This window comes from Triticum urartu, chromosome 3, assembly GCF_003073215.2.
Source record: "Triticum urartu cultivar G1812 chromosome 3, Tu2.1, whole genome shotgun sequence".
NCBI classification, from domain to species: Eukaryota; Viridiplantae; Streptophyta; class Magnoliopsida; order Poales; family Poaceae; genus Triticum; species Triticum urartu.
In genome coordinates, this window is record NC_053024.1 from 326,410,366 (window position 1) to 326,425,522 (window position 15,157).

At 54.1% G+C, this 15,157-nt stretch overlaps 1 protein-coding gene across 3 annotated transcripts in view; it reads left to right on the forward strand.

Moving 5' to 3' along the window:
• LOC125543931 (metal transporter Nramp4-like) overlaps nucleotides 1-6,736 on the forward strand; it is a 30,333-nt gene extending 23,597 nt beyond the window's left edge. For all 3 annotated transcript variants that reach the window (XM_048707437.1, XM_048707434.1, XM_048707435.1), the window contains one exon: nucleotides 6,179-6,736. In XM_048707437.1, coding sequence (XP_048563394.1) covers nucleotides 6,179-6,475 — 297 coding nt within the window. In that variant the 3' untranslated portion in view covers nucleotides 6,476-6,736. The remainder of the gene's footprint in view (nucleotides 1-6,178) is intronic.
• Nucleotides 6,737-15,157: the final 8,421 nt, after the last annotated feature.

Sequence of the window (15,157 nt, forward strand, 5' to 3'; positions counted from 1 at the left end):
ATTTGTTTCAGATGATTTGCAACCACAGACCACCCTCGCCATTCGCAATGCGCCAGAGCCACCTCATCAGGAGTGCCGGGTTCATGTGTTTGGAGGACATGATGCCGATGCCGCCTTGGTCCCTAGGTTTGCAGATGTCGGTCCAACGAACGATATGGTATTTCTGCTTATCACCATCACCGACCCGGTAAAAGCGCGCCTGGACTGAACCGATCTCATGGTGCAACATTTCGGGCAGGCTGTAGAAACTCATGATGAACAGGAAGAGGCTGGACAAGGACGAGCTGATGAGGATCGTCTGAGCCGCCTTAGACAACCATCGCCCCTGCCATGGCTCGATACGGTGCTGAAGCTTGAGCACCGAGGGCCGCAGGTCCGCCACGGAGAGCCGAGAGTCGCTAATGGGGATCCCTAGGTCAGTGGTGGGGAAAGAACCAAGCCGACAGTTGAGTCGGTTAGCAATACTCTGGCTCTCGGAGGGGGATAGCCTAAAACCATTACCTCGCTCTTATCAAAGTTTATTTTGAGACGTGACAACTGCTGGAAGCACAACAACAGAAATTTCAGGTTCAGATATCGGTCGTCGAGCCTTCCACCATGATAATGGTGTCGTCGGCATATTGGAGGAGGGAGACACCACCTCCCTCCATTAGGTGCAGGACTATGCCGTGGATGTGGCCCACGGTCTTCGCCTTATCAAGGATCGTCGCCAGGGTGTCAACCACCATGTTGAACAGAAACGGAGAGAAGGGGTCACCCTGCCTAACCCCACATAAGGTGGGGAAATAGGGCCCGATCTCCCCATTAATGTTAACCGCGGTGTGCCCAGAGGCCACCATCTGCATGACTCGGGTGACCCAACGATCGTCGAACCCTTTCCTGAGCAACACTTCCCGAAGGAAGGACCAGCTAACCGTGTTGTAGGCTTTGTGGAAGTCAATTTTCAGGAAGACTGCTTTGAGGTTTTTGGACCAGACCTCATGCAGAACTTCATGGAAGACAAGGACCCCATCCAGAATATACCGGCCTTGGATGAAGGCGGACTGGTCAGGGTGGGTGATGTGGTCAGCCAAAGGGGCCACCCTATTGGCGTACCGCTTTGCCAGAATGCGGAAGATCACATTGATCACTGTGATTGGCCGGAACTGACGAATGTCCGAGGCTCCAGGCACCTTGGGAATCAATGTGATGATCCCGTAGTTAAGGCCCACATAGAACTCCTCAAAGAGGGCCATGACCTCTGGCTTGACGGCAGTCCAGAAGGTCTGGAAGAACTTCACCGGCAGATCGTCGGGGCTAGGGGCGGACGATGGATTCATTCCGTTAATCGCCTCCCAGACTTCCTCCTCAGTGAACGGAGCCGTGAGGGCAGCATTTTCCGCGAGCAAGATGCACTGTGGACCAACCCAGAAGTCCGTAGCTAGGGCCAAGCCTCCCCTAGGGGGCGGAAAAAAGGGCTTTATAGAAGCCATCGACATGAGCACGGATCTCGGCCAGGCGCTGCAGGAGGGTTTCCCCATCCCAAAGCAAGGGGATGTTATTTCGCCTCCTACGACCATTGGCGATGACCTGGAAATAGGCCGTATTGGCGTCACCCTTGAGGACCCACTTTTGGGTCCCCTAGAGTCGCCAATACGCCTCGTCGGTGTAAATGACCGTGAGCTGATCCTCAAGGTCATAACGAAGCAACCACTCATTGGGGGCTAGTCCCACCGAGTCAGCCTGGAGGTCCAGCGCTTGGATGGAGGCGAGGAGGGCCTTCTTGCGATCCCATAGGTCCCGTCCGAGGTTTGCGCCCCAACCCTTCATAAACTGACGAGAGCGCTTGGCACAGAAGTGCCAATCATCCACCGCCGAGATGGACCGGTGAGGGGCGAGCCGGGCCTCCATCCAGCAGTCCCGAACGGCCTCAGCGAAACAACGTCTCGAAGCAAAACCTAGGCGCAGTGGGTGGGCAATCATCCTGAGAAGACAGGAGCAGAGGGACATGGTCCGAGCCAATCCGGGTGATGGCACAGAGGGAGGCAAGGGGGCAGCGATGCTCCCACTCCGGCGAGACCAAGACGCGGTCCAGAACGGAGCGGGTCGGGTTTGCTTGGCGGTTGGTCTAGGTGAATCTGGCACCAACCCTGTCTAATTCCCGCAGACCGAGCTCGGCGATGCAATCATTGAACATCTACATCCGAGGAAAGTTTACTAGATCGTTGCTCTTATCCTCCACAAAACGGAGGAGGTTGAAGTCACCACCCACTACGACCGGCAAGCACGCGGCCGGCACCTTCGTCTTGAGTTCATCAAGGAAGGACGCAGATCGGTGGTGGTTAGCGGGGCCATAGACAATGATGATATCCCACTTGAAGTTGAGAGCACGCTCGAATAACTCCATTCTGACAAAGAACTCTCCCCTATCCATACCACCCACCTCAAAGCTGGCATCCTTGACACCTAGCAGGATGCCACCCGAGTGCCCGGTGATCCCACTACAAGGGAGACAATGTCAGGCAAACATGTGGGTGCTCAGCCACTCAAGCTGAGACAAGGAGAACTCTGTGCGCATGGTCTCTTGGATTGCCACGATGTCTATCCGCTCATCTCACTTGTACTCGATGAGTTGACGGCGCCGGCCTTGGCCGAAACCGTGAATGTTCCAAAAATGGGTCCGCATTAAGCTGCCATCGGGGGGCCGCTTGACCCCAGGACACGTGAGGTGCTTTGGGCACGGAGGGTGGCGGTGCGGGAGCGGGTGCGGCCACGGATCTCCAGGGCCGCTTGCGGGGCTTGGCTATCTGACTGGGTGGACGTGTGAGGTCCATTGGCCACGGGGGGAGGGGGCGTGGCCATGCGAGCACGAGCCTCAACCAACCTCAATCCAGGATTTCCCGGGCCCGGATTGCCTTGATCTGGACTAAGGAGGGAGTCACCTCCCCCCCCTGGAAACTATAGCGGAGTCGGCCGCGACCTTAGCTAAGTGCCCAAGCGGAGCCGACTCCAAGGCAGAAAACGGGCATGTAGAAGAACTAGCTGGGATGACTGGGGTACCTGGCTCGAGGTTGCGGGCCGCGGCCTAAAGCTCTGCCCGCTCCGGGATGGGCAGAGCAGGGCTGCCAGCCGGCCGAGCAGCATCGATCCAGGCGCTGCGCCATGAGGACGTTACCGGAGTCGAGGTCGAGTGCCCACGCCTAGAGTAGACAGCAATCCGTGGCGGGTGGGGAGGCGCAGCCACATGCATAGACAGGACAGAGGCCACCCCACTCCCCATGGCTGATAGGGGAGAGGTGGGGGTGGTGGGCAGGCGAGACTAGGCTGGAGGAGACACGTCGGTCCTCACCCCAGTCGGCGGAGCACACACCAGCAGCTCGAGCCGGGGCAGTGGGGGGCCGCGGCCAGAGCAGCGGCAGGGGGAGTCCTCCGGGCTGGGAGCATCGATGGGACCGGTGGCGAGGAGCCGAGGGGAGGCATCAGGACCGTCACCGGGGTCGGGGAGGTGGAGGAAAGCGGCGTCCAAGGTGGGGGAGCGCGGAGATGTCATCGGAAGGACAAGCATTCCTACACTGGAAGTGCCGGAGGAGTCGGCCGGACCGGCAGGAGAAATAGTGCCCAACGGAACCAGAGAGCCGGCCCCAAGGGTGTCGCGCGCACTCGGCATGGGGGAGGCCGACGGGTCCCCGAAGAGGGGCATAAGCCCATGGGAACGACCGGTTGAAGCTCCTCTCCGAGCAGTCATGGGAGCAGGAGGATCAAGCGGAGGGGATGGGGAGCGGCAGTTGTCTGAGCCCTCCTCATCGTCGGAGCGGTGAGAGCGCCGATGGCGACCACGGTAGTCATCATCACCACCCGGACCGCCACCCAAGTGCGAGTCGTCGGAGAAGTGGGGGCAGCCCACATGTTTGGGTGGCATAGGTGCAATCTTGAGGTCGAAGCCTTTGTCGTTGAAGAACACGCGGACCGTGGCGCGAAGTTTGGAGGACTCGAGGGCCTTGACTTTGACGCGGACCTCCTCCTCCTTGCGGAGCAAGAGCTCATCCACCATGACCACCTTGCCCAGGATCCTGGACATGTTGCGAATCACTCGCTCCGACCTTGCAATATTGGGCAGGCCGGAGATGAGGATCCACGCCGTGTTAAGGGTCGCTACTGGCTTATGGTCACGTATCAACGCAGAGATGTTCACCACGAGCTTGTTGAGGGCGAGGGTGATGTTGGCGCTCCGGGTGACGTAGCCCTGGCCCCGCCTTTTCTTCTTCTTTGTCGTGCCCTGACGGCCTCGGGATGGACCGGCGCCATTGCCTGTGCCGGCCGCCGGGGGAGCTATGGGTTGATCTGAGGCAGCTGGTAGCGACGCGGAGGAGCCGGGGATGGCAGGGGCTGGGACCGGCGGGGCAACGTCCGACTAGTGCGGCCCAGGGACAAGCTGCAGTCGCGCCTGCGAGGCAGGGAGGGGGAACGGCGGCGCGCCCCGCACCAGTCTTGAGGCGGTAGGGGGGAGGGCGATCGGCCCCGGCGGTCGGAGCGGCCAGACAAGCGCTGGTCGGGGGAGCGGCGACCGACGACCGTCCCACGCGGACAGCTGGCGACAGAGGGCGTCTTCGTGCCGGAGAGCGTCAAGAGAGGGCGCGGGGGGTCGCGGTAGTCGTCGAGGCGACGCTTGCCGCGGGCGCAGTCGTCCTCCCACTCCCGAGTCATCACGGGATCCGCTGTCAGAGGGGGCGGGGCCAGAGGAGGTAGGGATCGGGGCGGCGGCGGCGCTGTTCGGGGAGAGGGGAGGGAGTTCGAGAGCAGACGAGGGGGACTGGAGACGCGATGAGGATGGGAGCGACAACAAAGCCCCAAGGGGTCTAGATTGATTCCCCCACGGCGGCGGTCTAGGTCGAGGTTGGGCCTGGGAAACCCTAGGCAGGGTGGGCCGGCCCAATGCCCGAAGGCCCACGTGGGGCGAGCGGCCGCAGCCGAAGGGCACATGCGGGGCCAGCCCAGATGCGCGCGGCCCAGGGGCGGAGATGGGAGCCATCCCGAGGGGAAACCTCCTCCCGAGCGGGCGCTGCCGCTGCCGATGATGCCAATGGGGGCAGAGCCAGGGCCAACCACGGGTGGCGCAGGTGCAGGGACGTGTGGACTTGGAGGCTAGATGAACAGAGCGACGCGATGAACAGACGGAAGGGGAGCGGTGGGCGACGGCAGGCCGGAGCAGCATGGGGGAGCCGGTGGTCAACGCCGGCGCCGGAGCATGTGCGGAAGGGAATCCTGTTGGAGCGCCACAACGACCTGGCGGAGCCTATGTCGGAATGGCCGGCCACACCCCAAGAGTGGCGACGGCGACCCCCACCCCTCTGTAAGGACGGGCCTTGTCCCACTGGCGGCCGAGCAGGGCTCGGTGGCCGAGCGCTCCGGCGAGACCGCGAGACGGCGACGGAGCCGCCATCCACACTGGTTAGCACCGGGAGGCTACGGGGAGGAGGTGGGGCGCGGTCGCGGCGTTGGATGGGGAGGCCAGCCGCCCGATCCGCATCCTCGGCGAGGACGGCCCAGCGAGCCGGCATGGGCAGCGACGAGGCCTCCAGAGGAGTCGGTGGGCGGAGGGCGACGCTAGGGGGCTCGCCGGCGGGCGCCGGGGCGGCGGAGGGGCAGTCGCCTGGGTCGTCGCCAGATCCCGATTCAAACGCCATCGCCTCTTGGTTTCTCATTCTCCTCGGAGTAATATTTTCGTATCAAAATGATGTCAAATTACACCTGGCCTTCGGAATGACACAATATCAAGACCATCAAGATTTTGAGGATGCAGAAAGTCAGAAAGATTAAGGAGGAAAAACAAAGAGAGACGACGCGGCCAAAGACTTGCAACAGATAAGCAGCATCACCATCCACCGTACCTGAAAGCACATGAACTACAAGAAAGGTTCTCCGAAAGCAACGCCTTGGAAAAGGAAATGATGCGCAGGCTCCACCGTTGTCGGGTCCAACCACTGAGGGTCGGATCTTGGGTTTCACCCCTAGAGCACGTCTAAGAGAGACTACAAACCAATGCCTTCAGCAAATTCATACAAGGCCCTTTTCTTATTCATCGATGATGCCATAAAATAATTCGTTTGTTTAGGTTGTGCTATTTCTATTTGTTTTAAAATAAACTTTTGCAACATGGATTTGAATTTATTCGTTCTTGTTGCACCTTAAATTTGTGCAGATCACGAGAATATCATGGATCCTGTCGTTGGTGATCATCGGCATCAATACTTATTTCTTTTGTACTAGCTTCGTCAGTTGGCTTGTATATAGTGACCTACCAAGATTTGCTAAAGCAATAATTAGCACCCTCGTCTTCCCTTTCATGGCGGCCTATATTGCAGCGGTCATTTACTTGGCTTTCAGAAAAGTTAGTACTAATGCCGTACTCCCCTCCAGTTCAGTTTCTTGTGAGATTGAAGTGGCAGAGGTGCCAAGACAAGACAACAAGGATGAAGTTTTGGCTCTACATTGCTAGATTGAAAGATTGGATCCAGACCTTGTTTTGGAGACGGTAATATCTCGATTTCTTCAAGAATGAAGCCGTTTTCGGTGCAATTAGTGCGATCCAAAAAGTCCCTTGTAACTCTTCGATGAACAAAGCATCAACTAGTTCATGTATAGCATATCATCACTCAATGGATGGCATATATAGTGGGAAATCATTTACTGGTCTTTTAGTTACTCAATTGTTTGTCATGCACGTTCAAATAGGCACCTAATATAAGGTATTTCTTGTAATGGCCTACTTGTGCATATATTGTATACTGAAAACTGCTATATGGTCTCTTCAGAAATATTTATATTGTGGAGAAATGCTACCTTCCAGCTGGTCTGTTTTTTCAGAAAACTTACTAGATAGATAGCCACTAGAATAGAAGAGCTTGCCTCACCCATGAGTAAATATTTCATTGTAGCCTCATTAGACCGTAGATCTCTCTTGGTATATCCATACAATAGATAGGTAGGAACATAAGCTGAAACATTCTAGAGCTATAAAGATAGTTATTAAATGTTAGCACCACATAAAAACATTTCCCCTAGAGTAGTTGTTAATATGAATAAGAGAAACTCTGTTATAGCCATTTCTGTACATCCAATGTACTCTAAAGATAGAGGAATACATAAGTTGAACATAATAAAATGAGAAATTGAAAGATTTTGTTGAAATTGTTTGTTTGGAATTTTTTTGAAAAGCTAATTGTAGGTTCTTCTCTCAATCGGAACAATAGGGCCGTTGTGCTTTTTACTCCCTCCTTTCCAAAATATAAGGCGTCAATTGACTTTCTTGGTCTTCATTGCACAACTTCGACTATGATTTTCACGTATTGTATATCTATAGAATTAAAATACATGTATATGAAAAAAGCTGTTTTGCAAGACAAATATGATGATGCCATTTATACATGTTCAATCTAGGTACTTTGACATATATTAGTGGTCAAAGTCGTGCATCAAAGACCGTGCAAAGTCAATCACGCCTTATATTTGGGAAGGAGGGAGTACTAAACTTGTTTTTTTCTGCGGGGGTATTACTAAATTTGGTTGAAGAGATGAAATAGAACCAAGGTCTATCTTTTCTATGAGAGGTTGAATTGATCATCAGAAGAAAGTTAATTGCAAAAAAAGACATCACAACAACCAGAATAATTTCAAAACCTCTCGCCGTTTTCGTTTTTCTTTAAAGAAATTGAAACTGATCTTATGTAATGCATTTTTGAAATAGCACGGACCGGCAGCTATATGGCCACCTAGTATATATCTAATAATAGCCCATCAACCCGTTGTATGGAGTTGTGATGTTACTTATAATCAACCTAATAGCCTATTCATATAATAGTACTCCCTCCGTCCGAAAATACTTGTCATCAAAATGGATAAGATGGGATGTATCCAGAACTAAAATACATCTAGATACATCTTCTTTGATCCATTTTGATGACAAGTATTTTCGAATGGAGGGAATAAGTCATATTTTGTGCTATGTCATTAATATATGAATCATAGGGATTAGGGAACTGAACGTAGTTCAGATTATTAGGTTCCTGCTGGTGGAGCCAATCCATCGGGGTTCAAGCCCTAGACTTGGCACTGGTACTTGTATTATTTGGATTTATTTCAGATCTTTCGACGATATTCGTTCAACTTCTAGACTTGGAACTCATGCTCTCATTTTTTGATTTATTTCAGACTTTACGGTGACATTTGTTTAGTGAGGGAGTTGTGGTGCTCATAGGAGCATGGTGGGTGTAGGGATGAGTCTATGTAAGCATCTGCGACTGTATTTGAACCCATTACATGTGAAGTGAATCATATTTTTCTCTTAGGAAGGATGTTGAAGCCCGTGTTACCATCAACTATAAATATATAGCCTGCTTCTCTTCTCTTCTCTCAAGTCTGATGTGGCATCTCTTAGAGCATCTACAACCCGGCTTCTCAAATGCCCATGTACGTCCGAGGGACGGCCCAGTGAGTGACTTATCACGAAGTTGTGACCAGTCGACCCCTTCAAACCGGACCTATTCGTCTGGGCTGACCGACGCCGCTCATATCCAACCCATATCTGGGGCGGATATGGGGAGGTCGAACACGCCCGTGTGCGTCCACCACACCGGACCAGACAGGCCGGACCCACCCCAAATTCCACCAAATTGACCAAGTCCACCAAAACGTCTGCCTTCCTCTCGCATCCGTCATCTATTATCCGTGTCCGGGCCATCGTCATCCTCCACCCTTGCTCCCCCATACGCGACGCCACCCTTGTCCGCCGTCGTAGATATCATCGCTGAGTACTCCGTCCCCCACCGCCAAGATGGATGATGCCTCAGCGGAGTCCATTTCCGCCCTGCATGTGGCAGTCAGCTGGAAGGCGAAGAATGTCGACCGGAGGGAGCGGCATGCCCACCAACGCGAGATGCAGTGGAAGTTGTCCAAGGAGGTGGTCAACATCGACATCGATGTGTCCCCTCCGCTGCGGCCGCCCGCCTCGCACGCATCCGCCCTGCTGCCGACAAGGAACCCACCACCCACCCCGCCCATGACCGATAATAGTCTACCGCCTAAAGTGGCTTAAGGCGATGAAGAAGGAGATCAACCTGCGCAGGGAGTACAAAGGGGCGAAGGCGGCCATAGCAGCAGCAAACGCTACTCGGTTAGTGCCTGACGAGTGATTCATCATGTTGGCCAGACGTGACCCGAATGTTGAATTTCATTTTGGCGTGTTTGAATTGTGGTTTATTTTGCTTTGTGCTATGCGACCGACATCAACGTGCATGGATTTGCAAAGAATTTTGACATGAGCAGTTTGGTTATCCAACAAGGATTTTGAGGGGCCATCCCACGCTCTCCTAGGTCACGCTTGGATGCGTCCGCGGGCGTTAGGGGGGGGCGCTGATTTTCCAAATCATAGATGCTCTTACAACCTGCCTAATGTAAGACCCAACTGCAAATTACAATATGGCATAAGTTTTAACATGGCAAGGAAATACAACCTGCCTAATGTCACTTACTATACTTCCTCTAAGCATGAGTTGACACTACTTGACCAATAAGACCCAGCTGCAAATTATGATATGGCAAAAGTTTTAACATGGCAAGGAGCCAACGTTAAAGATGGACAAACTTGAACGTTGAGGCTTCATTTGGTTGCTAAGGCATCTCCAACGCCGATCGTAAAAGCAAAGACGCTATTTGTCAGTGGACTGATCCGGACTCGTCTGTGGACATAGATATGGGAGCCGGCCATCCAACCCTATCCCCTAAACGTCTGCCCCTGTTTTTTTTCTGAAGTCCGCGACACTCAAAATAATAGTATATCAAATCTTCGAGTGAAAATATTAAAATGCGACAGTAGTTCAAATGCAAATATTAGAATCCAACTAGGTTTTGAAATAAAATAGTTCAATCTTGAATTCAACTCGCACATATGTTCTACTTGTTCTCTTTTAGGATCCACAGATGCTCGATTAGATCTTTCTTAAGTTGTTCATGAGTTGCTCAATGCCGAATTTGTTGATGCATTTCGACAAAATCATCAAACATGGACGGATTCTAATTTGGAAGTTGGATAGGATCACACATGTTCTTGAATTCTAGACCTCCGGTGGCATCTTCACCCTCATTCTCCACGATCATGTTGCGCATGATCACACAACATGTCATCACCTCCCAAAAGGTCTATGGTTCCCATTGTTTAGCGGGTTCACAGACAATAGCAAAATGGGCTTGGAGCACTCCAAATGCCCTCTCCACAATTTGTTAATGCTTTCGACAAAATCATCAAACATGGACGGATTCTGATTTGGAAGTTGGATAGGACCGCACATGTTCTTGAATTCTAGACCTCCGGTGACATCTTCACCCTCATCCTCCATGATCATGTTGTGCACGATCACACAACATGTCATCACCTTCCAAAAGGTCTATGGATCCCATTGTTTAGCGGGTCCACAAACAACAGCAAAATGGGCTTGGAGCACTCCAAATGCCCTCTCCACATCCATTCTAGCTCCTTGATGTCTTTGGGAAAAGTGAGTTCTTTTCTGACCAACTGGCTTGGAGATAGTCTTGACGAAGGTCATCCATGAGGATGGATACCGTCAATTAGATAGTATTCCATCTTGTAGTCATGCCCATTGACAATATAGTTGCACGGAAGAGCTTGTCCTTAAGTCAACCTAGCAAGCAATGGAGATCGGTGTAGCACATTGATGTCATTATGAGACCCGGGCATGCCAAACAAAGTGTGCCCAATCCAGAGATCATGTGATCCAATAGGTTCAAGAATGATGGTGGTAACATGGCCCTGATATTGCCCTTGTAAATATTTTGGGCAATTCTTCCATCTCCAGTGCATGCAATCAAGAGATCCGGGGATACCTGGTCACCCTCTTGCTTCAGACATTGTCATGAGGCTTTTGGTGTTTGCGGCAATTGGTGCTCTCAAGTAATGAGGTCCAAACACCTTGACCACTATAATAGCAAACCTTAGCATGGCATCTCCACATGTGTGCTCTTAGACATCTGGATGTACTCTGTCGGTGTACAAAAGTAGGGGCTCCCCTTTTGCACCCCTTTACTTGTGCACGGGCAGTTAGAGCCGCGCCCACGGCTACACTAAGCAAGGCAGAGGAGGGAAGTCGGAGCACAAGACGACCAAAGCAACGCCAAGACCAGAGACGCAAAGAGAGCAAGAGGGCGAGGTGGACTCCCGCGGCAAGACCCTTGCCGGGGTGGCTTCCGCAGCCTTGGCAAGATCCTTACCGGGGCAACTTGCCTGACACTAGCAGGGCGCGCCACCCTTGAGCCCAAGGGGTTCCAACACCATCAACCATATTGGAACCAAGGCTCGGGAGGCACCTCCGTGCTGGCATGCAGATCTTTGTAGAGATTATAGATACACAAGATCAGATGAGAACTAGAAGACGATGATCCTTGGCGAGATCCTTGCCGAGGAAATCCACGAGACCCCCGGCAAGATCCTTGCCGGGGACGACCGCGGTGCCGCAGCGAGACCCTTGCCGGGCCCTCGGCAAGACCCTTGTCGAGGACGCCTGCGGGGCCGCAGCCAGGCCCGCGTCTTCCAAGACTCCGCCGCCGCTCCCATACAGCTGCCAGCTCGACCAGCTGGGCAGGCATCTGCATGACAGCGCGCGGCCTCTACACCAACTCAACAAGCACCTGCGTGGTGGCATGTAGATCTTCGTGAAGGCTCCATCACCGCGCCAGCCCAGCAGCCAGCCAACGTGGCGCTACAACGCCTCGTCATCTTGGACGCGCGTCGGAGGCAGGCGAGGCAACGACAGCTGGGACGAGCTTCTTTGCCGTCCCCAATAAAGCAAGAGGGGCACGTCAGCAGCGCATTAAATGCGTTTGTCAGACGATGCCAGGGGATAGACTCAGCCCCTGTACACCTTTCCACCTCCTGTGTGCCACTGTGGCGACCCCTTTTTGTCTATAAAAGGAGGCCCGAGGCGTACTGGAGGGGGATTCGGATCTTTTGGACTAGAGAGCCACCGCAGCTAGTTCAAGAACACAAGAACACCGAAATATACATTAAAGCAGGACTAGGGTTTTACACATCTCCGCAGCCCGAACTTGGGTAAACGATTTGTGTGTTGACCGCCAGACCCGCTCTTTGCACAACCCCGCATACGCCAACCGTAGAAGGGATCCCAGTGACCCCATAGGTGTTGTTTCCCACCGACATCTCTGGCGCGTCAGGTAGGGGGTGCGCAGTTGTGAGAATCCGGTCTAGCAGTTAGTTTAGCAGTTCTTCATCGCCATGGCTCCCAAGAAGAAGACGATCATAGCGGTCGGTTCGTCGAGGGCCGAACGGCCCGTACTAGTACGGGCGAGTGGTGGGGCGGTCACGGACGGAAGCCGAGACGCGGCTCGCGAACACCCGCATCGCTCTAGCAGCCAAAGCCTGGCGAGCGGCGTCGTTCGTGCACGAGACGACGGGCCACACACCACCAAATCCAAAGACGGAGCCAGGCCTCCCTGGCGGCGCGGGGCCCTCCAGGGGAGGCGTCGTGCCACCCATGGGTGGCGAGGCGACTTTCGAGGCGCCTACGCCGGTGCCCCCGACGCGCTCTTCCCAGGTTGTGCGCGACGAGCAGCGTCACCACACTGGTGACCCTGGGCACCATCGTGGGAAGAGTCATGTGCATCATTCGCGGGACGTAGAAGGCCAGCACGCGCGCCGCGGTGCTGGCGAAAACGGCGTACAGCCGCCAGGCCGTGATAGAGCTCCTTCTAACATGTTAGAAGTCGAAGCGCATCACGGTCCACGTAGCTTTCGCCACCACCCACGCCAGTAGAAGCTTTGGCACGTGTAGTTGCTCCTCGACTTTCCTCCTGCTGCGGAAAAACTCGATGAGTGGAGAGCCACCATCCGAAGCCTCGTCGGCGTTGCCAACAAAGATGAGCCACGACCAGCGGGGCCCTCTGGTCGGCGCTCCATCGAGCCGCCACATGCCAGTGGTGGAAGGATCGGGGGCACTGCGGCCACAGTGCACTCTCCTCCTCCATGCTAGCCACCATGGGTGTCGATCCGTCGTGACGACGCTTGTGATAACATTTCCATAGTGTCGTCCGACCCACGGACCCACCGCGATCAGCGCCAAGTTCTTCGGGAGCGCCCCCGTGAAGACGCTCGAACCACCATCGAGCACCGGCGCGATGCACGCCACCAGTCAAATAGGTGGGCGGGGCCTACTATGGACCACCCAACACCGGGGGGCTCTGGCGACCTACCCTATGAGGTGGGTTGCCTGGCCTTTACCCGTGAGCTGCGGCAGTTCCAGTGGCCCTCCCACCGCCCGTTCAAGCAAGACATTGGCGATAAGTAGAACGACAAGACCCACCCATCATAGTTCCTCAGCATCTACACCATTGCGATGCAAGCTGCTGGAGCCCGCGATGACAAGGTGCTTGCCAATTACTTCCCGCTCGCACTCAAACCCAATGTCATGTCATGGCTGATGCACTTGCCGGCGGATTCTATTTCTTCTTGGTCAGACTTGTGCCATGAGTTCGTTGGCGCCTTTACCGGAGGCCACCAGGCTCATGGCCAGGCGAGCGATTTGCATATCATCCCTCAGAAGGAAGGTGAAACCCTACGCAAGTACATACAGAGGTTCAGCCGAGTGCAGTACAACATCCTAGATGTTCATCCTGTCGCCGTGATCAGCGCATTCCATCAGAATGTGCGCAACCGCAAGATGCGTGAAGAGCTGGCAATGAACAAGGTCAAAGATGTGTCCGAACTTTATGTTCTGGCCGATAGGAGCGCTCGAGCAGAAGATGGGAGGAAGTACCCCGGCGAGGACGCCGGCACGGAAACCGACTCCACAGACGAAGACACGGCCACCCCGACGAAGAAGGGCCGACGCCGCAACAGGAAGCGCAAGGGCAAGACCATGCTTGCCGTTGAGGGATCCGAGGACACCGACGCTTCCAAGAAGGTCAAGGCAGACGACCCTGGCAAGGAAATTGCTGGATGCGCCGCTTGCCGGGCCTTGGCGGTTGCCGACAAGCCGGGAGCCTCCGACAAGCAATATTGCAAGATCCACCGCACCAAGGGCCACGACCTCCAGAACTGCCGGCAAGTCGAGCTGCTTGCTGAGAAGCAAAAAGCTGAGTATGAGAGGCGGGACAAGGAGAAGGGCCAGGATGGTGCCGAGGGTTCTGGCAAGAAGCGTGGCGGCCAAGGAGGCCGTCGCGGAAAGGATAATCAGCAAGAGAGGCCCGCTCGGGGCCGCGACAAGAAGCAAGGAGATGATGACCATGACGAAGATGACGAGTCCGGCGAGCATGAGTTCCAGAAGGCTATGGAGGCCATGTACGTCGATGGTGGCGCCTCGTTGCACACTTCTCAGCACCAGCTCAAGCAGTGGGTGCGTGAGATCACAGCAACTGAACCATCACTAGATACTCAAAGGCCACTGAAATGGTCCAACACGCCTATCATTTTCGACGTCGAGGACCACCCTGATCGCACAACTGCGGTCGGGTGTTTGCCGTTGTTGGTCTCCCCAACAATACGCAACATCAAGGTGACGAAGATGCTAGTTGACGGCGGGGCTGGTCTGAACTTGATCTCGCCCATCGTGATCAAAAGGCTGCAAATTCCTGATGGAGACCTCGAAGAGACGAGCACGTTTCAAGGGGTCAACCCGGGGAGGAGTCAGCTGATACGTCTCCAACGTATCTATAATTTTTGATTGTTCCATGCTATTATATTATCTATTTTGGATGTTAATGGGCTTTATTTTAGACTTTTATATTATTTTTGGGACTAAACTATTAACCGGAGGCCCAGCCTAAATTGCTGTTTTTTGTCTATTTCAGTGTTTCGTACAAAAGGAATATCAAACGGAGTCCAAACGGAATGAAACCTTCGGGAACGTGATTTTTGGAACAAACATGATCCAGAGGACTTGGAGTGGATGTCAAGCAATCAACAAGGTGGCCACGAGGTAGGGGGGCGCGCCCACCCCCTGGGCGCGCCCTCCACCCTCGTGGGCCCCTTGTTGCTCCACCGACCTACTTCTTCCTCCTATATATATCCACGTACCCCGCAAACATCCAAGAGCACCACGAAACCCTATTTCCACCGCCTCAACCTTCTGTACCCAAGAGATCCCATCTTGGGGCC